Source organism: Felis catus, chromosome F1 (assembly GCF_018350175.1).
Source record: "Felis catus isolate Fca126 chromosome F1, F.catus_Fca126_mat1.0, whole genome shotgun sequence".
NCBI classification, from domain to species: domain Eukaryota; kingdom Metazoa; phylum Chordata; class Mammalia; order Carnivora; family Felidae; genus Felis; species Felis catus.
Window position 1 is genome coordinate 22,409,352 of NC_058384.1, and position 23,044 is coordinate 22,432,395.

The 23,044-nt window shown below is 35.6% G+C and overlaps 1 protein-coding gene across 7 annotated transcripts in view; it reads right to left on the reverse strand.

Annotated features, from left to right (window-relative positions):
- HMCN1 (hemicentin 1) overlaps window positions 1-23,044 on the reverse strand; it is a 469,326-nt gene that overhangs the window by 197,234 nt on the left and 249,048 nt on the right. For all 7 annotated transcript variants that reach the window (XM_023247312.2, XM_003999241.5, XM_019821722.3 and 4 more), the window contains 8 exons: window positions 20,767-20,894; window positions 18,309-18,581; window positions 15,904-15,999; window positions 13,230-13,424; window positions 11,785-11,915; window positions 11,472-11,619; window positions 9,116-9,242; window positions 5,679-5,833 (listed from right to left, as the gene is read on the reverse strand). In XM_023247312.2, coding sequence (XP_023103080.2) covers window positions 5,679-5,833; window positions 9,116-9,242; window positions 11,472-11,619; window positions 11,785-11,915; window positions 13,230-13,424; window positions 15,904-15,999; window positions 18,309-18,581; window positions 20,767-20,894 — 1,253 coding nt within the window. The remainder of the gene's footprint in view (window positions 1-5,678; window positions 5,834-9,115; window positions 9,243-11,471; window positions 11,620-11,784; window positions 11,916-13,229; window positions 13,425-15,903; window positions 16,000-18,308; window positions 18,582-20,766; window positions 20,895-23,044) is intronic.

The window sequence follows — 23,044 nt, forward strand, 5'->3', positions numbered from 1 at the left end:
CAGTGTGACGTAAACCTGGTGGTAGGATAATTTTCCTGTAAGGTAGTTTAATATACAGCTCAAAGAAGCCAACAGTGGTTCATAGGTGAGGCATGGAGATGCTAAGCTAAGAATACATTTTTACATTGTTAAATGGTTGGGAAAAAAATCAAAACAATACTAATATTACTTTGTGACATGTAAAAATTATATGAAATTCAAACTTCAGTGTCCGTAAATAAAGTTTTATTGGTATATAGTCCCACTGATTTGTTTACATATTGTCTATGGTTACTTTCTCCCTCTAATAACTGAGTCAGGTAGTTGCAAAAAAATAGCAAATATGGTGTTCTCATTGCTTCTCACTCCTGCTGAGCTTACCATCAATTTAAGTGACACAGTTATAACTCAACCGCAATTCAAATTGCCATGCATATCACCATGGCATGATATTTCATTTTATTTTTATTCTCAGTGCATACTTCTCATGTCAAAACAAGAAAGAGGAAAGTAGATTTTAAAACACCTTTTTAAAGCACAACACAGTGAGGATTATTTTGTTATAAATGAATGGGAAAGCATCATTTATTTTGTAATAATACTATTGCTGTTTTGAAAGATTATAATACACACCAACACACTAGACTCATCATGTTATCTCCAATTCAAAGGAAAACAACAGTTGGATAAATCATAAAATGTAAAATGGACTGACTCATAATAACAGCATTTCTTCTCAAAAATAAAAAGTCAAAATGAGGCTACAACCAAAAAAAAAAAATTTTCTGAGTGGTTCATATGTTAGCCAAGCAAGAAAAGCCATTTACCAACAGTGATTTAATTAAAATCAGGGATGATCACAGTCAGTAGTCACAGAAATGTGTCCACAGAAATCTTAAATCTTTGTTTGAGATTATTAGCCTTTGCATGACAATAATTGCTGGAAGACATGAGACCACTGGGAGCAACGTTGATAGTTAATTCTTTTTTAAAGGCAACTTTTCTGAACAATATTCTTGGCTCTTGGCAAACTAACAGATGTTACTGATACTGCTTTTGGTTTGAGGAGTCAATGCCAAGTCTGAAGAGACTAAAGAATTAGTCTCTAAGAATAGTCTGCATGGAACAACTACAGACAAAAAATATTTTCAAAGAAATCTTAAAAAAAAACCCAAAAGAACCCAACACTAACTCGTTACAACCTGAAGTGGAATCTGCTAAGATATGGTACAACTGATGGTAGCAGGAAAAGGCTTAGACAAATTTATAAAGCTTATTAAAATATAAGGTTTTAAAAGTCTATATTCCTTGTGTTACTTACCAGCAAGCACTCTGTGTAAAATACTCATATGTTCTGGAACCAGAAGTGTCAATGGTATATTTTATTTGCTCTTATGGACTTAAACATCATCAGTTCCATGAATTTTTTGTTATAATTAGAAGCTGAATATAAAGACTTGTCTACCATTGAGCAGTTCAGCGCCTTAAGGGTGCTAAACTTATATTTTAATTTTTTGAGCTCAGTGCTGAGACTACTTTTTCTGAATGAAAAGACCTGTCCTCGAACACTATTACTGAATACTGTTGAATGATTTTGGAAATTGGTTTTTGCTACAAATTTGCTAATGTTTCTTAATGAATTCAACCTAAAATTACCAGATCAAAACAGCACTTAAGTGCAAAACTTATACTATGGTAGTCATTCTGTCTGAATCACAATTATGTCAAGCGACATTTATACATTTCCCATGCTGTCAAACAAAACTGAGATCTCCACTGCCCTACAGATTTGCCCTGGATATATTTTCTGAGCTCAAATTTCAGTTTCAGCAATGTCTCTTAGACCTTGATAAAAATACAAAGGAAATTTCCATGTTCAAAGTTCATTTATCTCTGAGAATGAATCTTTAATTATTCAGTCTGCAATACGGCATGCTAGAAGTCAATTATCAAAAGAATACAAGAGAATTCTATAAATGCTTTCCAAACAATGAGTATGGTCATTTAAAATAACATGTTTGTGAACTGATGTCAGTATTTGACAGTATCTGTCTACATGAAAAAACATTTTCCAAGAGGAAATACATAAAATCTCATTATAGAACAACATTGACATTAACATGAACATTTGCAATCAATTTTAGTGAGAGGGATCACTAATTTTGACCTCCACTTAAAATATTACCCCTTCCCTCCAAAGAATTCCATTAATCCAATCTGTAGACTTGTATGACAAAAAATTTTATAATTTTAAAAATTAGTCAAAAAAAGAATTTTATCAATAGATAATTAGTAGAAATTTATTTCTATCTTGATATGTAAATACCTACATAGTATCTTTGACTTTGTCTCATGGTCTGCAAAACCTAAAATATTTACTATCTTGCCCTTTATAAAAAAGGTTTGCCAAGTCTTGCTATAGATAATTAATGAATACAAATTCAAGCCACCATTTTGAAACCTTAAGGAAGAGCATTTTATTCAGATTTAAAATTTTAATTTTGCTTTGAGACTACTTATGTCATATGTTAATCTGTAAACATATATCAAACTTTTGGTTCAAAGTGCCTAAATCAGCTGGCTAGCCTAATTAGTTGGATGACACATTAATGAAAGCAAGAACATATGTTCAAATAAGTCTCTACCCACCATGAATGTTTTACAAAGGAATATCATTTGTACTGGAAAATATCTGCATTTTTGAAGTTGAGAAAAATTACTCAAAGAACATTTCTAATTGATGTCAGAACAACACACCATCTACTGCTTAAATTTGCCAAATAAACGTCACTTCCTATTTCAATTTAATTCATATATACTTTTCTGGGACCTTATTTCTGTTTGACGAAGGTTGTTACAGATAAAGGTAATAAACACACTGCACATTAAAATGCACTGCACATATACATTCAAAGACTTACACACACTTTGGGGAAGCACTTAGACTTCTTAAACTCAAACACGGACCTCAAGTTAAAAATCTTTGCCTCAGAATTAATAGCTATGAATTTACACAATCTCCCCCTGGGACATTAAAAGCTCTTTTATTTCCTTCCTTTTTTCACATCTTTCCCCTCCCTCTCCGCCACCCCCACCCCGCCCCCGCTCCATCTTTTATTTTTCACTCTTATTCTGCCTCTATTTCTTTCCTTATTCGGGCACAATGTGCATTTCTGCTTTCAAGTGCATCAGCTGTTTTGTCCTCATGTTGGTATGTAAATAAGGAAAACAAATGAATCAAATGTCATACAAAACACATTCTCAATCTGAAATCTACATAAATTTTCCTGACAGCCCAACTATGGCATCTGTTTCATTCATTCTTAGGAATAAAAAGCATTTTCATAAGTGAAATAAAATAAGCTTAAGGTTACCCACTTGGAGGTGCAGCCAAGCATACTAGAAAGGAGATGCATTATTTCCTGAGTTATAATAATCAAAACTTCACAATGTCATAATACCTTTCATCTCAGACAATCCTAGAAATTTTAATCATTATAGTTCCCTCTCTTCTGGGTGCCTGAAGGCATTATATAGACTGCACAAGACGATCTGAAATAAAAGAACCTGTTTCCTTGGGAAATAGGTGTCTTACAGAATCACCAAAATGTATGCATCATAGACACTGGCAACGATACAACAATGTAGAGAAGACCACTCAAAAGCTTAGGGGAAATTTTGCACCTATTATTTGAATGTCTGGTTCTGGTAAGAGGCCAATGGTGGCAATAACACTTATGTTTAACTTGGATTCATGACCGCCAATCTTTCAGTAATGCTACTCTTTTTTTTTGGAGGACATGTCTTTTCATGATTAGGTTCTTCCAAGGCTTCTATTTATATGTAGAAATGATTTAAAAGCATGCATTAAATAAAATCTCTTTGATTCAAGAGAGCTACTCAAACTTTATATAAAGACACTAACATTGAAAAAGGGAAATTTGCAATCCAGTGAAGTTATATAGAAGTCAAGCTAGTAAGCCAATACAATCACTAAGTAAATAATGAAAAATGAGTAACATTATTAAACTCTCAGTATAAGCCAGGTGACCCAGTAACGTATCTAGCTTTTGATCCTCACAATAACACTATTAAATAGGTGCTATTATTATCCCCATTTTACAGATGAGGAAACTGAAGATCAGAGGGTAGGCAATTTGTCCAAAGTCATAAAGCTAGTGAGTGACAGAAATTGGATCTCAACCCAAGTCCGCCTGTCCCAGAAGCCCAAGTTCTTAGCAATGATTAGATCAGTGCTGTCCAATAGAAATATAATGCTAACCATCTACATAATAAAAATTTTTCTAGTAGCCACACCAAAAGAATTAAAAACAGAGGAAATTAGTTTTAATAATATATTAAACTATTATATATAATATTTATATTATTTATATATATTAAATATATATAAATATTTATAATATTAAAATATATACAAATAATATATTTAAAAACATATTTATATATTATTTATATATATTAAACATAATATATAATATATAATTTAGCTATTTATATATAAATATATAATATACTTAATATTATATATATTATATATAATCATTTTAGATATAATCAATGTAAAATTATCAATTAGATATCTTACATTATATTTTCAAATTAAGTCTTTGCTATCTGACCTATATTTTATACTTACAGCTTGTCTCATTTTGAACTAGCCACATTTCCAGTGCTCAACAGCTTCATGTGGCTAATGGTTACCATATTGGACAGTATATCACTAGACCATTCATTCATTTATTAGCAAACATTTCTTGAGAGCTACCACGTATCAGACATTAAAATAGGGAACATGCAAAACTAGGCCCTGCTCTTATGAAGTGTAGCTTTCCTCTTACGAAGTGTAGCAGATAGGTAAATAAATCCATAATTAAGCAATAACCTATCAGACAGTGATATGTATTATGAAGAAAATAAACTTGGACAATATAATAGTGACTGCCTGACTGACTGGCTTGGGAAGATCCTGTAAAGAGGTGATATTCCTGAAGTATCTACACTTTTGAGTGTCATACACTGTGGAGAGACAGAAATCAGTACAGTAATAAGCATGACTGGCCTATTGAATTACTGGGTAATTTGCTGTGCCTGCAACCTAATGTTTATGTGTGTAAAAAATATTAAATGACCTTGGAATTCACTTGCCTCAGGGAATATTGAGATTTTTAGTGAAATGAGGGCTGAATCCTCTGGTAGGGACTTAGCTGGAAGAAAATGGTGGCACAAACATAAGGCATTTAAAATATCACCCTGTGGTCAGAATAAAGACCAAGATGGTTTGAAAACAGAACAACTGAATGGTTTGCATACCATTGGCTTCATTCAATTCATGTATCTCAGTTCTTTTTAGAGGTTTCTGGGTTTTCTTTTTAAAGTCTTTTAAGGATTTAGACATTTGACTTATTATATATTAATCAATCAGGAAACGCCAGACGTCTTGAGTGACATCATTGGAAAATCACTAGACCTCTCAAAGAAATCCAGATGTGATGACAAAATACATTAAAATTGGATGCAATGTTCTAGTCTAGAACACAGAAACTAGGATCTTTCCTCTAATGTAAATTGCAGTCCAAATTATTCAGCATTGAATAAAAGAACAGTTAACATTAAACCCTGATTTTCAATAATAGTGGGAATTGATAATAACAAAACAAGCATACGAAAATCACACTTACTATAGACCGTGAGTTTTATGTCCTTGGCTTGTTTGCCAGCTGCATTAGATACAGCACACTGGTAGCGACCCTTGTCACTTCTTCGTGCATTCTTTAAATGTAAAACTTGTCCTCTGTCTAGAAGTTCAATATTAGGATCTCCCAAAAATAAAGGCCTAGAAAAAATAAATTTCATTCCATGGGTCCATTTTTATTTTCCTAATGTTTCCTTTCTTATTAATAACAACAAAAATCATTAAGTCCTAGGAGATTAAAAATATGAAACAAAGTTTTTTTCTCTATGAATCTAAAAAAATAAATATTAGTACTCTTATTCAGAAAAATGGAATTATTAAAGCATTATTATTCATTATTTTCATTAATGAAAGTTAGATAATGATTACTCTGAGATGAAAAGTTCCCTCATTTCAAACTTATTTGTTAAGTATTAATAGAAACCTGGTAGTGTTTCATTGTTTCTTCCATTCCTCCCCCTCCTTCTCCTCCTCCTTTTTCTTCTTCATCTTTTTTATTTGTTTTCATAGCCAAAATTTCTATCATCATTTAGTAAAGTAAAACTAAGAGTATAGGAGCTTGAGGCCAAGGAATATTAGTTTTAAACCAATATCATTATAATACCTGGAAAAGTATTCACAATAGAATGGTTATTACTTATTAAAGGCAATGATCCTGCCAGCTTTTCTAAAAAGTAGATACTGTAGTAAATATGAATGTTTTTATAATCACAAGTACTTAAATATACTTATGTCAAAAGCAACTCATATATGGTTGTTAAGGAAGTCTTTTCCTACTATACAGTCATTTATTGAATACTATACAATGCTCACTTTACATAACTGGCAGCAGCTTTATGTAATAATTGAAACATCACGTAAAGTCTATAATATCCTAAGATTCATACCTTTCTTTAATGTATATTTATTTTTGAGAGAGACAGAGAGAGAGAGAGAGAGAGAGAGAGAGAGAGAGAGAGAGAGAGAGGCAGAGAGACAGGTAGAGACAGAATCTGAAGCAGGCTCCAGGCTCTGAGCTGTCAGAACAGAGCCCAATGTGGGGTTTGAACCCACAAACCAGGAGATCATGACCTGAGTCAAAGTCGGATGCTTAAACAGCTGAGCCACCCAGGCACCCCCTGAAATTCATACCTTTAAAATCCACTGATCTTCTTTCAGGAAGACCCATAGCTAGTTTTTTAAAAACCTGCAGTGACTTAGCCCATGATAAATAACTAGATGCACTGCTGGATTAGAAGCCTCATCAGACTACAGAATTAAATGGAAACACATTTAATGTTCTGTGGTAGCATCCTTTACGATTTCTTGGCATGTCACTTTGTAGGAAGCTCTCAAAAGCTGAGAGAATAAAGTACCTTAGTTTAATGCATTTTAACTGTTTTTAAAAAGTGAATACTTGATAATGTTACTAAAATTTAAGTAACTTTAAAACTTTTATTGATCATTAATTATGCAAGGAATATGAAAATTTAAATAAACAAAAAAGGAAGTATTATAATAAGAAAAGGTCTGCTTGATTTATTACCCCTAATGTGAGTCTTCTCTCTAGATATCTCACCTTTGTAAGTTTGGTTTGCATTTTTTCACAAGTTTTTTTTTTTTCTAAACATTTTCACGCTTAAATGTCTTCCCAAAAGAATCTAGTTCTTACATGTAAATGTATTGCTTTGTTCTTTCTACTTTCTCTTTTTACCTGACAATAGCTGTAGAGATATTTTTGATATCTATAGCTTGATCTTACTCTTTTTAATTGCTGCACAGTGTTTCAAAATATGACTATGCCGTAAGTTATCTACTCATCTCCTAATATTAAATATTAAGCAGTTTCCACTTTTCTGCCACCACAGTGTTGCAGGGAATATTACCTATTGTCGTACCTGCTCTCATGTGGATGTGCATGAACGTTTCCCTCTCCTAGAACCTGAAAGTGTATTTGCTACATTACAGCATATGGGCCTTCAAACTTGAATAGATATCAACAAATTGCCTTTCAGAATACTAATCTATTTACCACACTCTCGCCAACATTTGGCATTGTTTGAACCTTTATTTATTTGTTTTGCCAATCTGACCTGTGAAAAGCAAAATTCATGTTTTCTTGTTTACATTCTCCAAATTATTGACAGTGAGCATCATTTTTTCTTCCAAGTTTTAATTTAAACTCCAGTTAGTTAATATACAGTGCAATATTTGTTTCATGTGTAGGATTTATGGATTCAGCACTTACATACAACACCCAGTGCTCATCAAAAGTGCCCTCCTCCATGCCCATCACCATTTAACCCATCCTCCTGCCCATCTCCCCTCCAGCAACCTTCAGTTTGTTCTCTATTGTTAAGAGTCTGCCTTATGGTTTGCCTCTCTTTTTCCTCCCTATGCTCACCTGTTTTCTTTTTTTTTAATGTTTATTAATTTTTGAGAGAGAGACAGACTGTGAGTGGGGGAGGGGCAAAGAGAGAGGAAGACACAAAATCCAAAGCAGGCTCCTGACTCTGAGCTGTCAGCATAGAGCCCAACGCAGGGCTCAAACTCACGAGCTATGAGATCATGACCTGAGCTGAAGTCGGACATTTAATGGCCTGAGCCACCCAAGCGCCCCTCATTTGTTTTGTTTCTTAAGTTCCACATATGCATGAAATCATATGGTATAGTCTTTCCCTAACTTATTTCACTCAGCATACTCTCTAGAGTATCGTTAATACAGCTATTGCTTAACTGAATATTTTTAAATTGCCTGGTTATATCCTCCATACATTTTTCTATGTTGTCAATTTTACTGATTTATTAAAAGTTTGCATACAACCCTTTATTTTATTCAATGCAAATCTTTACTCTTTGCTACTTAAGCCTTAGACACCTGCTCTCAGAAACTATAATGATACTCAAATTGAGACTAGGCTGTGAGAAATAAGCTCTCACGAACAATATGAATCAATACAGCCATATCAGTGTAAGCAAACCTCAGTAGCCCTTGAACTTGAAGTCTGGGAAATATCTAATTGCTCTTTTGTGATTGTTTCCTTTTGTCCATTTATAGAGCTAGCTTGAGTATTCATCTTATTGTCATAAATTTTCTTTTCTCATAATTCAAACAATCCTATTAAAAGCAAACTTTTCTCTGCATTTGGATCTTGCATTTTTCATTTTTTATTCTGAGCCTATGGGCATAATATTTAGTGTCCAATAAACTTGAGTTCCTCTATGTTTCTAAAATAAATTCCAGGCATTTATAGTCTTATAAATCACAAGAATGAAAGGTATTACAAGACTCTGAGAACATCGTTCAACAATATTGTTTTCCTTCATGTTCATTTAATAATATTTATGTGGTTAAAATAATTAAAAGGGAGAAAATCCACATGGATTTCCACATCTATTTTCTATCAACTGGACCCTTGCAACAAATAGAGACATGGTACTCACTTGCCATCTTTGAACCAGTGAATAACGGGGAAGGGAGTGCCTTTGACTTGGCATTCGAGAGTGGTGTCATGGTTGAGGACAACAGAGACTTCATTTGGGGAGCTGGCACCTATTATGGTGGGAGGAACTTGAACAAAGACATTTTATCATGAAAATCTATGATTTAGCAAAAAACGAATGGGGGGAGGGAGAGCAGATTATTAATGATTTCTATAGTATTTCAGTAAGATTTTAATATTACAAATAAAATATCACATAAAATACCTTCATATTGCATCTGTAGACCCACCCAAATGTTAAATTTAAATATTGGAACACATTCATAAAAAAACTGCTAGCAGGACAATTACCTGAAAGAATTATGGTTGATCAGAACTAATTCATTTTGAGGAGAAGTAAACCCATATGCAAAAAGAGTTTGGAATATAAGTGAGCCGTGAAGCTCATAAAATGCAATTTACTAGTGCTGTACATTTTAGAAAATGAATGACATAATGAATATTAATCTTATAAGGTTCAAAACTGACATATCACAACATAGTGCTATTTAATGTATATTACCCTTGTTTCTTTTAAAGGGCCCCTAGGCTACGCCTGGATAGGGGACATACTATGAAAATGACTATGCTAGTTTTTATTCTCAGAATTATCAAAATATTGAAGAATTCCTGTACACTTCCTGGACTTTGAAATCCTCTCCCTTCATATCATGTTAAGATGTTTGGTCTTCATCTTCAGAGCAATGACCAGCCACCAAAGTAGCTCTCTCGATAGAGAAGGGGTGTGATCAGATTTGTGTTCGGAGATCACATTGGCTAGGGAATGAAGACTGGATTTCAGCGGCAAAGAGTGGAGGAAGGGGAGCAGTTCAGAGGCTACTTCAATTCGGCTTATAAATGATGATACTTTCACAGTTAAAAATGAAAGGAAGTAGATAGTTTAACATTGGATTAGGAAGTAGACTTAACAGGATGTAGGTAGATTTATTAAGTTGGGGAGGAGGAGGTAGAAAGGATGAGCGCCAGGTTCTAGCAGAGGCAAGCTGGTGGATGGGGGTGCTGTGATGGGCATCGCTGAAGATGAGCAGAACAGATACTCATTGACCTTTCTGTTTGATATGCCACTGAGACATTCAAGTCAAGACACTGTGGAGAAGACAAGATATATATTCTAAGATCCAGAGAGTCTGAGTTGGAAATAAAAATTTGGGGAGTCATCAGCACATAGAATTTAAAGTAAATGAGTGCTGAGAGAAATAACAGCAATGAGACTAATGATAGGAAAGATTACTTAGTGTGTTTGTTATAGTCTGTGCTTACATATAAGGATAAATTTGGTAGAGGAAATGCAAAGTACTTCAGGCTCTGAGAAGACTAATGAGAGGGATTATTTTCATGCTAAAGCAGTTTAAAATGGCAATTTGAATGCAGCATCATTCCCAGACTTCATTTCCACCCCAGACTGACAAAAATATGCCCATTTTGGTGAACAAAACACTGAAAAGGGAGGAATTCATTTTATCACAAAGTAAACTTTAATTGGAAAATACAATTTCACAAGCTAAAATGACAAAACTTTAAATTTATGATTACCATTAAAATTTTATAAATGTCTCATAACCCAATTTATATCCCAATTCTTCTACCCGCACTCAGAATTTTCCCCTCTCAATTAGAATCAGGGCAGAGGTGATTTAGTTATGAGTTAATTAGAATGCAGGGAAAGGAGCATTTGCTATCTCCTCCAGTTCCAGTTACAACCTAGCAGCTTCGGATGTCGACAACATTAATGAGTTTTACTCTGCATCGTCCTGTATAGTTATTTCCCAGAGAGTTTCCTGCATGCCTAGCAGGAGAAATTGACAAGAGCAGTAATTTACTATTTTATGTGTAATACAGTACCAAACATCCACAGACATCTCTGTATGATAAATAATCAATAGCTTAAAACATTCTATAGCATATGACTCTGGTTAACCAATTCAAAGACAAAATAATGGCAGACTGAAACAAATTACATTTCTCTTATCAATTTCTTTCTAATCTCTTTGCTCTTTCACACTGTCAGCTCCACCCAATTATAAGAAATGCATCTGAAAACTGTAGTATTTTTTTTTAAGTTTATTTATTTATTTTGAGCGAGAGACAGCAAACACAAGCGGGGGAGGGGCAGAGAGAGAAGGAAAGAGAGAATCTTAAGCTGGCTTGGCACTATCAGCGCAGAGCCCAGTGCGCAACTCGAACTCATGAACCGTGAGATCATGACCTGAGCCAAAGCAAGAGTCAGACTCTTAACCCCCTGAGCCACCCAGGTGTCCCTGAAAACTGTAGTTTTTTTAAAAGACCATTTCCCTTACCTAGCACATTGATGTTAAAATACTTCTGAGAAGTGCCTGCAATATTAACTGCTTTGCAGGAATATCTTCCTGCATCCTCTGGAGTGGCTCTAAAGAGCTTTAATATCTTTCCATTGTTCGTGATCTGAATACTGCTGCTTTCAGTCACCTTCAAAGGCCAAAATGGTCAGTGTTATTTCCAATCCTAATACAAATGCATAATTAAGAATTGATGTAAAAGTTTTATATCACTATTAATGAGAAAGTCACATCTGAATGGTTTATTTCAGAGACGGATGCAATGAGTTATGCATATTTTGATGTCTTCATTTACCTGGACGTCATCTTTGTACCACATAATGACAGGAGAAGGAGTACCTTCAACTTCACAAAAGAGATTGGCCAGGTGATTGACCAACACAGATACATTTGTTACTTGTTCTTTATCTTTAATTACTGGAGGAACTGCAAAAAGAGAGAAGTCATGGCTAGACAATTTTATAACAAATATTATTTATGAAGTCTCTTTACACAGGCCTTTAGAAAGCAAATTCTGAGATATGTGATAGCTAAGAAAGGCTGGTCATAATTTAAGCACATGCCTTAACATAAAGTGAAATATCTCAACCAATATATAGTAACCCTTATTAAATTTTTACTCTGTCAGTTCAGAGTTTTATAGTGAAGATAAAACTTAGGATACATTTAAGGAAAACCTAGTTAGTCCACATACCACTGAAAATGCAAACTGCTAGGGTCTTAATGAAGTCATGTGGGACTCACTACTTCGCTGATAGAAGTGTATACTGCCCCGTGTCTATGAAAGCCAATATCCATGAAATTGCTACGTATGTATGTATTCTAGAGATAGTGTGTGAGCAGGGGAGAGAGGCCAAGGGGGAGGGAGGGAGGGGGAGAGAGAGAGAGAGAGAGACAGAGAGAGACAGAGAGAGACAGAGAGAGAGAATGAATCTCAAGCAGTTTCCATGTGGAGCCTAATGCTAATGCAAGGCTTGATCCCATGACCCTGGTATCATGATCAGAGTTGAAATCAAGAGTTAGACACTCAACTGACTGAGCCACTCAGATGCGTCAATGAAATTTTAAAATGAACATAACTTGTGACTGCTGCAAAATGACAAATGTACAAGTATTTCAGTGAAGTGCTACTTATACTAACAAACAATTGGTTGCACCTATATATTCATCATTAATAGATGAAGGTTAAGGAAATCATGGCACAGTCATACGGTGGGATGCTATGTGGATATAAATAAGGGTTCGGAATATTGAATAATCCCCAAGATAGATATGTTAGTAAAATAGACAAGTGTAGAGCCATGTATACAGTATTCTCCTATATGTTTACCTTTTTATACAAAAAAAACAGAGAATAAAATATATATTCATATTTTCTTGTTATGCATAAAATATCTCTGGGAAAATACACACACACACACACACACACACACACACACACACACACACACATGCATACAAAGCTAATAAATTTCTTTGCCCCTAGGGAGGATAAGTAGATAGCTTAGCTTAGGCCGTGAGGCTTCTGACTATTCTACCATTTGAATTTTGAATAAAATCACAATAAAAAAATTTCACGAAATTTTAAATCAATCCATCAATCAATCAGTGCAATCAGATTTTCAGTTTTCTGTTTGATAACATTCTATTCACATTAATATTAAATAATAATAAAGAGAATAACATATATAAGAATTTGAAAATGTCACATATTCAATTGTATGATTTTTCTATGTTTACCATGGACTTTGAGGTTATATTTTTTTTCTGTGGTTCCAGCTTCATTGACTGCCACACAGATGTACTCCCCACTGTCAAAGGGTGTAACAGAAGCAATGACCAACAATGCACCATCTTCCAAGATAGAAATCCCAGGCTCTCTGCCTGTCAGCTCTCTACCATTCCATATCCATTTGATGGTTGGTTTGGGGGTACCTAAATAAGAAAGCAAAGCTTTGTGACATTTTAAATAAAATTAGGAATCATTACAACATATCAAATATATTTAGGAGAAATAAAAATTTTTTTATGACTATAATTTGTACACTAAGGCACTATGCTACTTTCAAGATATTTCTCCTGGCATAAAATAGCAAAGAGATTGGTATTTAAGGCCTCTAATTCCTGATCAGTCTTAAGAGACCTATGGTCTCTAGTGTAGAGTTTGAGCAAGTTGTTTATATCAAGATATTCAGAAGACAGTAAGCAAACCAAAACACTTTCTTGAGTAAGTTCATGATCATTAGTGGGGAAAAAAAACTATATTAATCAAATGGGAGAATTCAGGGATGAAAACAAATGAAGAACAGAAAGCAAGAGACTATCACAGGAATACAACATAAAAATTGCCCAACCAAATAGAATGCATACATGATATGCAGAAGCAATACTTTATAATTTCACATTTAAAAAAATTTAACCCACGAACCATGAGATCATGACCTGAGCTGAAGTCGGACGCTTAGCCAACTGAGCCACCCAGGCACCCCTAAAAATTTTTTTTTGATCTTTATTTTTTAGAAAGAGAGAGAGAGAGAGAGAGAGAGAGTGCGAGTGAGCTCAAGTGGAGGGGGAACAGAGAAAGAGGGAGGCACAGAATCCAAAACAGGCTCCAGGCTCCAAGCTGTCAGCACAGAGCCCAACACGGGGCTCAAACTCATGAAACATGAGTTCATGACCTGAACTGAAGTCAGATGCTTAACCAACTGAGCCACCCAGGCGCCCCTATAATTCACATTTTAAATAGGCCTGACATAGTAGAGATGAGCAATCTACTATCTACACATACCTGATGATCATGCTGCTAAACATAGGACAGTAGAACAATTCTTGACTTCTTATATTGAAAAGAAAGTTGGGAAAGCAGAGAGGACTGATTTCCTAGATTTATTTATGACAAAAGGGTACATGGAAGTGATGTGCTCATGAGTAAAACTGACAAAACCATTCTGAAGTACATAATTGAGTCCAAAGCACATATTGGTAATAGACAAACATTAATTCTGTATTAAGAATATATTTATTTAACAAACAAGGTATCAGGTACTATTAAGTACTATTAGTACTTTTAAGTATTAGTACTAAGTACTTTTAAAATTTACTTAATATCTATAAAAATATAAAAAAGAACATTAAATTAATATGATTACACATTATTAATAATCTTACATTAATGGGTAATAAAAATATTAAAATAATGGCATATAATCCAAGACAAGAACAAAAGAATGGCAGAATCTATAAAATGTGCCATTAATGCTAAAGGACTTATAAAAGTAACTGTGAAAGTTATATTTATGAGAAAAAATAAAACAAAAAGATTGGCCTATTTTGTTGTGCTGATAGTAAAAGGCTGACTGATGAGAAAGAGAAGGTGAACTGATGGTCTGCAGTTGTCTATGTTGCCAAAGAAAAAAGGCGTATAATCATTTCCTCATTTCTTTACATCCCGCTTATTCCTTTATGGGTTTCAGACTTAGTGGATATTTGTGAAGCTAATAAATGAAAAACTAAATGAACAAGCAAAAGAAGTATTATCTTTAACTTCTAAATGGTAAATGGTAGAACAATCATGGCCAAGATGAAATTTGTTGTAAAAGATAATGATACGGTATCTAGCTAGTTTATTATTTTTAAAAATTTTTAATGTTTATTTTTATTTTTGAAAGAGAGAGAGACAGAGTGCAAGCAAGGGAGGGGCAGACAGAGAGTGAGACACAGAATCCAAAACAGGCTTCAGGCTCTGAGCTGTCAGCACAGAGTCCAATGTGGGGCTTGAACCCATGAACCATGAGATCATGACCTGAGCCAAAGTTGGACACTTAACCAACTGAGCCACCAAGACACTCCTCTGGCTCCCACATTTTAAAGACAAATCCTGTCAGAAGTAACAGGAAGTAGCATGAACTAAATGGGAAAGATACTAGATAAGACAAGTTTGGAATAACAGGTCTTTCCACTGAAGCAAATAAAGTATGTGTTGGGGAAAAATACCTATTCAATGAGCTGTTATTTAAAAGAGAGATTAAGGGGCGCCTGGGTGGCGCAGTCGGTTAAGCGTCCGACTTCAGCCAGGTCACGATCTCGCGGTCCGTGAGTTCGAGCCCCGCGTCGGGCTCTGGGCTGATGGCTCAGAGCCTGGAGCCTGTTTCCGATTCTGTGTCTCCCTCTCTCTCTGCCCCTCCCCCGTTCATGCTCTGTGTCTCTCTGTCCCAAAAATAAATAAACGTTGAAAAAAAAAATTTAAAAGAGAGATTAAAAAAATAAAACAAAAGAGGGATTAATTGTCATTATGCCCAAGTGTTATAGCAAGGGCCAACAAATGGATCTTTTTATAATGATGTTTTGGGTTCAATAGAGAAATCTGATATAATATAACTTTATACCAGTGCCCATATGTCCAAGTACTACATACCTTTCGCAGGACATGGAAATGCAATGCGTTGGTTGGCCACTCTTTCTTGGAATGGAGTGTTATATGGAGGTTCTAGATCTTCCAGTGTAGGTGGTTCTATTAGAAACATAAATGCATTATTACAGGCTTTCCTTAAGCAGTATCAAACTCTCCTGAGGCATCATCAACCAACTACATTGGTGAACTGCTATCTTTCCGGATTCCTCTTTTAAATAGGACACAAATTTCTAGCTGCCAGACATTTCTACCTTGATGTGACCTAGGGATCTAAAACTCAAAATGTCCCCACTGTCCAAATTTATCATTTTGTGCTTCCCACAATTCTCTTGTGTTTCCTTTATTCCCTCAGTTAAGGTGTCATGCTTCATCCATTTTTCTTATGTTTCCCTCCCTTACTCCTGACCTCCACATCCAATCAATCATATAGTGCCATATGTTCATCACATATCTGTATCTTCCTCTATCCTTAAGGTCACTGCTGATTTCAAACCCTCACTCCTCTTGCCAAAATTACTTCAATAGACTTCTTACAGGAATCCTTTTTTTTCAAATGTGTTCCCCTTTGGATTCATAATCTACAGAGTCCTCAGAATACTCTCTCTGAACCGCAAATCTCATTTGGGGCTTCCCTGATGAAAATCATTACTTGTATTCATTTTACCTGCAGGATGAAGTTTCACACCTGTTCTTCCTTCAGTACACCCTATCAGTGAATCCAATCTCCCTGAACACCCTCACTATCCATGAAGAAATCATGAAGAAATTTGGGAGTCTTTCTTGAGTCCTCTATCTCCTTCGCTCCCTATATCCAATTGGTCACCATCCCTGATGATTTCCTCTTCTAATTATTTTTTGAGTCCACTGGCTTCTTTCCTCCAGTCCAGCTACCATCATCTTTTGCCTGAGCTACTTCTGTAGCCCCCAGCTGCTTCTCTTCACCTTCTCTAGACAAACCATTCTCTCCCCCAAAGAGCGATCTTTTAAAATCCACACCCGACACATCATTTCCCAGTAACAACCCCTCTGAATCTTTTCACTGCATACAAAATAAAGTCTAAACTCCTTAATCTAGGTTCCTAGATCTTGGATAATCTGGCCCATGACTGTGTGTCCAGCTTTACCACATATCACTCAACACTCAGTCTGAAATGGGCCAGCTGGCCTTTACTGATTGATGTATTGATTTATGACAGTATATCCAAAATGTCGTATTTCCTCTTCTTCACATTTGACATCCTTCTCCTAGAAGGCTCTCACCACTCCACCCCACCCCACTGTATCTTTGCCCATCACCTAATAAGCTTCTACTCCTTCTTCAAATCTCAACTTGCATGCCCCAATCCTTGAAAGCCTTCTTTGATTTGTCTTTCTTTAAAAACTCTTATAGATCTACCATTTCATGACAGCATTAACCAATTTTTGTGCATGAGATTATCTTGTAAATGTCTATCTTTCCCATTGAACCATAAACATAAGCACTCAATAAAGTCTGCTGAATCAATGGGTGAACTGGATAAGCTCTCCAACAGTGTGCTAGCCATCCATCCCAAATTGCAATGGGCAGTTATGAAGTACTAAGTACTATGCTAAATACAATACCTCCTTATCTTTCCTTCTTGCCTTTCCACTATCATTCTCTCTGCCAGGAATGGTCTTCCCCTTAATTTCCATATGGCTGGTTCTCCTTAGTCAACAGATCTCACTCCAAGTATTACTCCTCAGAGAAGTTCTACCTGACAATGCATCTAAAGTAGTCAATTGCTGGGAGCATCACCCTATTCTAATTTTCTACTTAGCACTTCTCACTATCTGTATGTCTTGCTTATTTGCTTGCTTTCTGCCGATGCACAGTAGAACAGCTTATGACAGCTGGTGCTTTGCTTTTCTCACTACTTTCTCCTCATTGCCTACGATATGATAGACACCTGGCAGGAGCTTGATAAATATTTGTTGTTTGAAGGAATAAATATTTATCTTTAAAGCCTCAACACAAAGCCAACATCATTAGGGGAAACAGCAGATCTAGATTTTTAGGGATCAACATTGAGTGCATGCTAACAGGATGAGGTGAAATCCTACTCCAACTCACTCTGTTCACAATTTCTCCCAAACCAAAACTAGTGGGTGGGATACTTATCTAGGATTGTTTCCATTATTGACATCATCCATGGCAACTTCATTTTCAAAAGTAAACATACAAAAATGGATGTAGGTTTAGTAATAGTATGGTTTCACTTCTTTCTAGAATGGTTCTCCTTTCAAAGTTAACTCGAGTCATAAAAGGTACAGAAATCTTCCAAAAGTGATCCACGACTCTCCAAGATTATATATTTTGCATAGACTTCAGGGGTTTTTCCCCACTCCCCACCCCCACCATACTTATATTTTCTTATGCCCCAAATCACCTTGGACATGTAGGGTTATTTCCGATTCATCACTGCCTGCTATGTTAGTAGCAACACATGTATATATGCCGGCGTCAGAGAGCATGGCTTGGTTGATGCTTAAAGTTCCATCTGAACTGCTAATATGCTGCCCTCCATCAACCAGCATGGCACTTCCACCTTTAAACCAGGTGATTACAGGAAGAGGTGTCCCTGGAGCATTGCACGGAATGTCCACTCTTTGACCAACTTGGACTTTGATTAGTTTAGGGCCACGCTGTATCTTTGGAGGAACTAGAAACAAATGAGGATTAATAATCCAATTAAAAATGCTTTTAATGTTTATTTATTTATTTTTTGAGAGAGAGAGAGAGAGAGAGAGAGAGAGAGAGAGAGAGAGAGAAAAGGGGAAGAGCAGAGAGAGGGAGACACAGAACCTGAAGCAGGCTCCAGGTTCCAAGCTATCAGCACAGCTCGACATGTGGCCCGAACCCATGAACCCCGAGACCATGACCTGATCATGACTCGAGCCCAAGTCTGACGCTCAACTGACTGAGCCACCCAGGCGCCCCTATAATCCAATTTTAAACAAATTCTTTCCTTTTCTCACTTTAAATGAGAACTCTTTACCAAGAGGCAGAATGAAAAAGTGGAACGATCTCAGGATTTAGACCCAGGCTCAGGCCACTTACTAGCTGTGTGATCTAGAGCAAGTCAGTAAATTTCCTGAGGCTTGTTTCCTTAATAATCCAGGCCAAATAACCTAATCAATACCAGTACACTGCAAGGATTATGGGAAATAATAAATCTGAAACCCCTCATGCCAGACTTGAGGAAAAAGCAAGTATTTAAAAATGTTAGGTTTCCTTTAATTTATAAATAACTTGAAGTTTAAAACTCCCTCAAAAGGCAATCTAGATGATTTATATAATTTAAGAAAGTAAAAGAAAAAGCATTTCTCTTCAGGTACTCCTACTTTTTGTTCTCTTTGTGGAAGGTTTAGCCAGATAGGAAGAAAAGTTTCTCATTTAAAAAACAAAAAAAGTTTCTCATAAAAGCCTTTGCTAATTTCAGAGAAGAACATCAAAACCGAGTCTCTATTTCTTGTCTTTACAGTACCTTCCTTTAGAAATTTAAATGAGATAATTTATCAGAAACATTGCCAATATTAATGCAAATAGGGAAACAGTTGACTTTAAGCAGGGAGAGATAAGGATCCTCAGGGAGACAGGCTGTATAGCTTCAGCCGGGAGGCTGAGAAAGCAACAGCGGCAGCGGAGTTTGGGAAAAAAGAGGATGAGACGAACCTGTTCCAGACCTCCCTGAGCTAGGTGCCAAGATGAAGTCTCACAAACATTCTGATAAGGTCCCAATAAAAGTCAGGTACAGAAATCTTCAGCAGCTACCTGGTCAGGACCCCTCTCACTCTTGGGAGCTTTATACTTTCCCTCCATAAACTCTATCACTTTGCTCACTCTCTGCTGTCCCCGAGATTCATTCTTTGACTCCGTGAGACAAGGACCAGCGTCTCTCCCACCCCCCTGTAACAACTGGCTTCCATGTACATGCGTTACACACTGTAGAATCAAGTTGACTTACGTTATACAATAAATGTTCTAGTTATACAATTAGAATTTACATCCCTCAAAAGCCCCATTCCTCTGTCCTTTTTTTGTTAATATTTAACCAATACATTGTAAAGGTTGTCACTTATGACAACCTTATAATTTTGATAGGATTGTTATCATCATTTTATGAAAGAGAAAACTAAAGGTAAGAGAGGTTACGTAATATGCCCAAGATAACCTAGAGTTTGTAAATTACAGAATTCTATCTCAAATCCCATGGTTAACAGGATGCTATTATAGTGATTGATCTGACAATGAAATCAGATCAATACCATGTAAGAAAATACTTTTCTGATATTTGAATATCTGGCCTACCTATACAAATGTGTGACAGAGTATATACTCAGTAAGCATGTGCTGAATAAATAAATATTTGGACAGACCATGGTAAATTTAGGTAATCAAACAGATTAACTAGAAAGTTTTTAAAAAGTTAGAGTCCCAGGAAGCAGAATGTTTTCAGTTGCTGAGTTCTTTGAATATTGAAAATGACCATATAAATACTAGTAAATTCTTCTTTGATAACTCACATTCACTTCTAAAAAGCCATAAGTCTAAACACATTTTTTTTTACTGTGTATTAATAGTCGCCATAAGTGACTGTGGACATTCAGTAAAATTGAGAACCAAACCTTTAATACTGTTCATTTGAGGAAACGGGGGAAAGTTGTTTACAAATGGCAGATAAACTTTCCAGAGTAAATGAAAGCAAATGACAAGTCTCCAATTTTAGAAAAATTTTCTCTAATTACTCTATAAACAATTTGGAGATTAACTATCAAAGAAACTGGTATGATGAGTTTCCCTGTGGCCAGTACAAAGATATTATATGCCCTCATTTCAAAACTCACCATGGACATTTAATTTAACAGACTGAGTCACGTTCCCAGCAATATTTGTGGCAACGCAAAGATACATCCCACTATCTGAAACACGGGTCTCAATGATCTTCATTGAACCAGAAGGAAGGAATGTGTGCCTGAAAGAAAGAAACCACATGGTAGACCATAGAACATGAGAATTTAAATATCCCCTATGCACTGCCCCTCAGTATGAAATCATTACTCTGCAAGCAGTTTTTGAAACCACTCTCCCCTCTATATTTCTATATACTTTAAAACTCAGGGATTTTCACAATTGTACTGTGTATTTTGTATGATATTCTTGCAAACACAAAATGTGATTTTTTTTACCATTAGATCTAACCTAATGGTCTCAAATCATCCAAAAACTGTACATCTCTCTGCTTTATTAACTTGTAATGATAAAAAGCCAATATATATTTTAGTAAATTTCAGCTATATTTTGAATTTTATTATTTTTTCTGCAATACTTCATTAAAAAATTTAGTGTGTTAAAGGCAAAATAAGGTACATATGTAATTCTCAAAAATATATTGAATATATTTTTCCTACAGAACAATAATGTAGTTGGGTGAACTAGATCTACATATAAAAACGTTATTATGTTTATTGTATTGAAATAGCTTTAAAGGGAGAAGGCCAGATAGACGTACTCAAAGTGTTCTACTGGCCCAGAGACAGAAAAATGAATAAATAGTTAAGGACAGAATTCTCCTCCAAAGAAATAAGCACATAGGAGAATCCAACATGTAACATATAATAATAGAGCTGATATCACAAAGATCAAGGAAAGGATTGATAATTCAAAAATGACGGGCAACTGGTTCTCCACATGGGAAAAATAAATTTAAAAAAAATACAGCACTACCTAACACTAGACACAACATAAAAATTCAGATGTATTAAAGTCAAAAATGTGAAAAAACAAACTTAAAATATTAGAATAAAACTCTGGAAGATATGTACATATTCTTCATAAAGTACAAATCTTTTTTTAAGTTTATTTATTAGCTATGAGAGAGAGAGAGAGAGTGGGAGAGAGAGACAGAGAGAGGAGAGAGAGAGAAAACCCCAAGCAGGCTCCTCACTGTCAGCACAGAGCTTGATGTGGGGCTCGAACTCATGAACCAAGAGATCATGACCGAGGCTGAAGTCAGACGCTTACCTGACTGAGCCACCCAAGTGCCCTAGAGGGAGTAGAGTAATTTAATGCAAAGAACCACAAGACCATGGTCTTGGAAAAGTTTTAAATTGAAGCCGAGTCAGATGCTTAAGTGACTGAGCCACCCAGGCACCCCAGAAAGTACAAATCTTAAAAACAATAGATTAATACACTGAGTTACATAAAAAATGTAAAATTCTATGCAGACATCATACATTAAAAGTCTCACAGTGGTCTGAGAAAATATATTTTCAACACATACAATAGACAAAGGATTGTTATTAAGAATACAGACCAAATTTCTACATTCAACAAGAAAAAGATAAACAAACCAGTCATCATAAATCTGTGCAGCAGGTCTGAAGAGGCAAGTCACAGATGAAACAGATGGCTGACAAAAAAGTAAAATCATTTTTGGTTCCCTGGCAGTCAGTCACATGAAAACTAAGAGTTGCAAGATACCATTTCACACCCATCTAACCAACAAACATGTTTAAGTCCATAAACACCATGCATTGATTATAATGGGGAAATAGGTGCACCTATATGCTCATGGTAGAAAGGTAAACCATTACTGCCTCTTTGGACAGCAGTTTAGCACTGTCTACAAAGCTGAAAGTAGGAATTCATTCTGACCAGAAACTATAGTTCTGGGCCAACCTTAAAGAAACTCATGCACGTGTATATGAAGAGACATATATAAAGATATTCACTCAAGAGCCTTGTTTATAAAATAAAAAAACTAAAACCAAACCAAACCAAAACAAGCAAAACCCTGAATGTCTGTACACTAGGAAATGTACAAACAAAATCCAGAATATGTATACGGTAGTTAAAAATGAATAAAGCAGGGCGCCTGGGTGGCTCAGTCGGTTGAGCTTCCGACTTCAGCTCAGGTCATGATCTCATGGCTCATGAGTTCAAGCCCTGCATCGGGCTCTGTGCTGCCAGCTCAGAGCCTGGAGCCTGCTTCAGATTCTGGGTCTCCCTCTCTCTTTGCCCCTCCCCTGCTTGCGCTCTGTCTCTCTCTGAAAAATAAACATTAAGAAGAAAATTTTAAAAATGAATAAAGCAAATCTCTATGTATAAAAATGAGTAAATATC